At 43.7% G+C, this 5,279-nt stretch overlaps 1 protein-coding gene across 1 annotated transcript; it reads left to right on the forward strand.

Moving 5' to 3' along the window:
* Nucleotides 1-457: 457 nt before the first annotated feature.
* LOC116378903 (PDZ domain-containing protein 4-like) lies at nucleotides 458-5,078 on the forward strand (the record flags this gene model as incomplete). Its single annotated transcript, XM_031840810.1, has 4 exons — nucleotides 458-902; nucleotides 3,344-3,446; nucleotides 4,630-4,873; nucleotides 4,994-5,078. Coding segments are annotated over exons 1-4 (456 nt in total), but the record flags the coding sequence as incomplete, so codon positions are not given.
* Between the last annotated feature and the right edge of the window lie 201 nt (nucleotides 5,079-5,279).

Here is a 5,279-nt window from a genome sequence, read left to right on the forward strand (position 1 = left end):
AGGGGGCAACTCCTCCGATTGCAGAAAGAAGTCTGGTTGTACAGAAGTCTACGAGTGAATATGAGCGACTCTCAGTTTATTACCTCAGTAAACATTGTAAACATGAGTTTATGGTCTCAATCTCTAGTTTCAAGTCTTCTTCAATACAGCATGATGTTCATTTAGTACATTATGGTCCATTTAGAGTCACACAGACCATAAAGCAGGGGATGCTTTAGGGCGGGGCTACACAGTGATTGACAGGTCTCTACCACTGTGTTTTTGTCTTATAACTTTAAACTGTTAAACAACCAGCGATCTTTCAGTCAGAATACATTGTTCTGTGTGAAACGAGAAGTCAGCGTAAGTTGCACCAGTAAATGAACTTCCGTGGTTATTTTAACTCAAACAACAATGGTTTCCTAAACTTAACTAAGTAGTTTTGTTGTCTAAACCAAACGCAGTTGTTTCTTGTAGACGGAAGTTCATTTTGAAAAGATTGTATTTATGTAACGAGTGGAAATTGACTCGTGTTGCTGGACTTTCATAAGAAAACACACAAAAACCTTTTTGTAAGATAAACGAACGATTGTGTGAGGATACTTTGTTCTAATCAAGCGTGGACGTAAACAGTTATTGTGGCTGTGGAGCCTTTAAAGACAACATTACAACCAAGACATGAAACAATGTCAGGGATTATTGTATACTATGATAAAGACAATATACCAACCTTATGAATGTTCTATTATTATTATTATGCTTTTCGCCAAACAAACTAATGTGATACACATCTCTGTTTTATTGGTTTTCTTTCTCCTTGATGTCACACTCCTCCCTCTCCTCAGTAACATCCGTCTCCCTCTCATCAGCAGAAAGGCTGGAGTGACTCCCTGCGGCCGATGGACAGACACGGAAACGTAAAGGTAGAACACACTCGCATGTTGCCATCCATCAGCTCTCATCGATCCTCCTCACCGACTCTCGTGTCCCACATCCCTCCATCCGCCTCCTATCAGTCATCTTTAATAAGGTTCCTCTCCCATAAAGCTGAGGATAGATAGAGAGCATTTCCTCTCACCCATACAGCCTTTAAGGGCTGATTTATGCGAGGAAGCTTTGATAAAGTGTGCAAAGTCTTTTCCAGCAACATCTTGCTTCTCTTTCATACATTAACGTCTACATTCGAAGCGTGTTGTGCTGGTTGCTGCCTTATGAAAAGACTGCTGTTCATTCAGTGATGAGATAAATACAAATTCTGGAGATTTCTATTGCATGTTCTTCACAAGCAGATGGAGATTGCCCAACTGTAGATATTTAAATTCCCATCGTTTTTCTGAGCACTTTAGTTGAGGACTTCTCGTACATGTTGGTCTCAAATCTGAGGCTCACGGTTCATTTCTGACCTTGTAAACTCGGCGGCATCCGATGTCATCAGCCGAATGAATGGACGTAATGAGCGTTATCAGCCTCATAGGTACGTGTTGGAAGGGGCCGTTACACCAACCCGGTCTCACTCCCAACTCGTCAAATAGCGAGGGTTGGTGAGTGACTTTGGACGGGTGGGTGGGAGCCGGATGGGTCAAACAAACTCAGGACTTTAGTCCAGGAGACTGCTGTTGGTGTCGCCTGCTAAACGTTAAACATTGACATTTTGTCATGTCAGTCGTTAGTCAGTCAAATTAAAATCAACCATCTTCTTTTCCTCAACTAAGTGGTTTCGTTATGTAAACCTAACTTTGTGTGAAGACGGAAGTTTATTTTGAAAGGACACTGTGCGTGTAACTAGTGAAAACTGACAACCTGTCCCCGAGACGTCATAAAGTGACGCTGGAGGGGAACCTAGAGCGTCAGAGTTTGAAGCTTAGGGACACTGACCAAGTGGTGGTGTTTGGCGAGTTGTTAGGGAGAATGTGTTGGCTACAGATACCAGGAGGTTCAGAAGGCCGTCATCATGTCCTCACATGGTCGATCAGATACAAGAAGACGACGCTCACCTCTAGTGGCCGTGGAAATTACGACGGTAGCAAAGCAGGAAGTCAGGTGACCTAGGATAAAGAGTCCCGCCCCTTCCGGTGGACCACCATGGGAACTTATCACTGAGCGGTTTCATACAAAACTAAATGAACTAATAAACCCAACTTGCAAAATGATGTTTTAAATTGACAAACATATGTGTAAATCATGGCTCATGAAATGATTTGCCTCTCACCATTTGACACGTATTTGTCCCGAAATAAGGTCCCATAGGGGACGCTGGAAGGGGCGGGACTTAACCTCTCTATAAACAGCGTCAAAGTCCTCTAAATGGTGGTGAGGTAGATGGATCAAACTAATTCTGGACTTCCACCCAGAAGACCGTTAGTGTCCCATGTGGAATCCAAAGTCATCATTGACTTATTTTACTGTACCTTTGTTACGTTACTTATGTAGATATTTAAAACCAAACCTTTAGAATCCCTTAGAATGATAAGCGGTAACATGCGGTAACATGCATTCTATCAGCTGATGACAATAAAAACAGGTGTGGACACCAGGAAAGAAAACAACTACTGACAACCGACACTGTGAAAGTAATATACTCTTTAGTTTGCCAACTCAGGGGGAGTTAATTATGATGTAATGAGCGTTGAGGCTCTGACCTCGTCACTCCTCATGAGGAAGCACCAAGCTCAGCCCAGCAGGGAGAGATGATACCAACGGGACCATAGACGTGGATGAGTTGTGTACTGAAGCACTGCTACTGCAGCAGAGAGCACATTGTGGCTCTTAAAGCGCTGAAAGCAAAGGAACACATAGAGCCTGTGTTTAAATAACTTAAAACGTTCATGCATCTCAGACGAGAGACCTCAGAATCTGAATTATGCAGCTACCTTGATCCATATCTTCAGCCTTTGGCCTTGAATGATTTCTTTCCTTATTCTTCCCCTCATGTTTTTTAATCATAATCCTCAGATGCCTGATTTCTGAGTCCTGCTTGTATTCATGAATGATCTTTTATTCTTCAGGTGCATTATTGCACCAATGATTTCAGTAGTTTTCCTCCAGCACCACCATCAGGAGAACAAGTCCACTCGTACACAAGAAATGACGGAATCTGACATACAGATTACCATGAAATTAACTGAAGACATCCAGGCTTCATCAACTTTGTCTCACAGACAAATATACTCAAATAAATAAGGCTGTAAGAACATCCAAGTCATCTGTCTGCCGGCTAAACAGCGGTTGAGTTGTGGCGAGGTGGAGCAGCACTGTAGCTCTGGTACATTACATATTGTATCACTCATATCGATCGTACTGGTTACTCTGCCTGTGTTTACATTCTGCTTCATTGAAGACAAACTGACTCTGATCCCCTCTCCAGGTCAGAGGACGGAGGCCCTCTCAGCTCCCACTGGACAAGCCACAAAACTCCCAGGAGCCTTTGCACCAACCCGGGTCGGTCCGCAAGAGTCACAGGAGGAAAGGTGAACCGCGTCCCGCTCACAAACATGAGCTCGTATTTCCGTGGTTTTCTTTGTTTTCTGCTCCGTTTGAAGTGTTGAGCTGCTGTCAGACGGGAATCCTCTTTTGATCTCATCTTTTAATATCGTCTCTCTTCATTACTTCAAACCTCTGGCTTTATCCTCTTCCTCGTCTTTCCCACGTTCTTACCTCATATCTATTTTCATCCCATTTCTCTTGGTCAGCTGACGCTCCTCTTCCTTGTCACGTTCTCTCATCTCTCGTCTTTTCCCCTCGTATCTCCTGACATTTCTCTCTTGTTCCTCTCGACTTCTTAAATATCAAATCATTTAGTGTTATCTGACTTTTACCATCTTTTATGATGTAAATGCAGAGTTTTATCATTGTCTGCTCATCTGTTTCACATCAGTCAAAGGTCCTCTGTATCCTCTCCTACCTTTAGTTTCTTCTCCTTCACTAATTAAAGCAAACAGCTGCCAAGATACAAAATAAATAAACAAATAAACATACATGTACAAACAGCATGACAGTAAATAACGTGTCATACAATACATTTTACATAATCAACTGATCTCATCTGGCTTTCGATGTCCTCAAAATGAATCAACTATATTTTAAAGTGGAGAATATTCTCCTGAAGTGAAGACTGAACCTCAGCAGCAGATCCTCTCCTCTAGTGTTTACTAACTCAAAGGATTAAGATTTAAATCTGATGAGTCACAGTTAGAGTTAGAGGAAGTTAAATCTAATCCCTTTGATTCTATTGGATCACTGCAAATTAAGTGTGATTTAACAAAAACAGAAAGAGTTGTGCAGGAGGAGGAGAAAGTTATACATGAGACCTAACACATGAAATGTTAAAGACCATGATATCACACTACTAGTGAGTTTATAGGACTATGATGGACAGGGTCAGCTAGTGACACACAATTACCACCAAGTTCCAGAGGAGTTATCAAACATTTATCTCTATTATGAGTTAAGTCTGTACTGTATTTATGATTATGCATCAACCACTAAGGAAAAGTCCTTGTATGTAAATATCTGTGGGCATATACACCACGATGAGGTCGATAAGAACTCAGTTTAGTTCTACATATTAACCACCTCCTCACCTCCCCACCCCCCCCCCCCCCCCCCCCCCCCCCCCCCCCCCACCTCCTCACCCCCTCACCCCCCACTCAGGTACGTTGGTGTGCGGCGGTAACGGGGCTGGCAGCAGCTCCATCTACTCTGTTGCCATGGTGGCGATCCCCGACTGCGTCGATAATGGCACGCAGACAGACATCAGCTTCCAGAACATCGTGCCGCTGGGGAGGAGCAGAGGTCACCACCAGCAACACCACCACCGCGGCTCCTCCTCCCCTCCACCACCCCCGCCCTCCCCTCCCCTCCCTCACCTCGTGGAACCATATGGGATCAATGAGTTGTGAGTCCTGATCGTTGTCTTTTCGGGGGGGGAGGAGTCAAGAATAATGACAAGTCTCCACGTATGACAAATCAATAGCGTTGGATATGATGTGGATTGATGTTTCACCCCTCCCTCCAGCTGTGTGTTTGAGTACAACGACCCTGATGACTACTTTGACGTCTCCAACCATGAGGTGGACAGACAGGATGACCTGGAGTATGAGGTGAGGACTGAGGTCACTGATTGACTCAATAACACACTGGTGGTTAATCTCTTTACAGCTCTTTGTAATGAACTTAAATCAGGCGGCGACCTCCAGGTCTGAAAGGTGAAGTCAAAGCTTCATATGTTAAAGCTGCATTCTCTCTAGTGTCCACCAGGGGGCAACTCCTCTGGTTGTATAGAAGTCTATGAGAAAATGACT

This window comes from Anarrhichthys ocellatus, unplaced genomic scaffold (assembly GCF_004355925.1).
Source record: "Anarrhichthys ocellatus isolate YVR2014 unplaced genomic scaffold, GSC_Weel_1.0 scaffold3360, whole genome shotgun sequence".
Taxonomy (NCBI): domain Eukaryota; kingdom Metazoa; phylum Chordata; class Actinopteri; order Perciformes; family Anarhichadidae; genus Anarrhichthys; species Anarrhichthys ocellatus.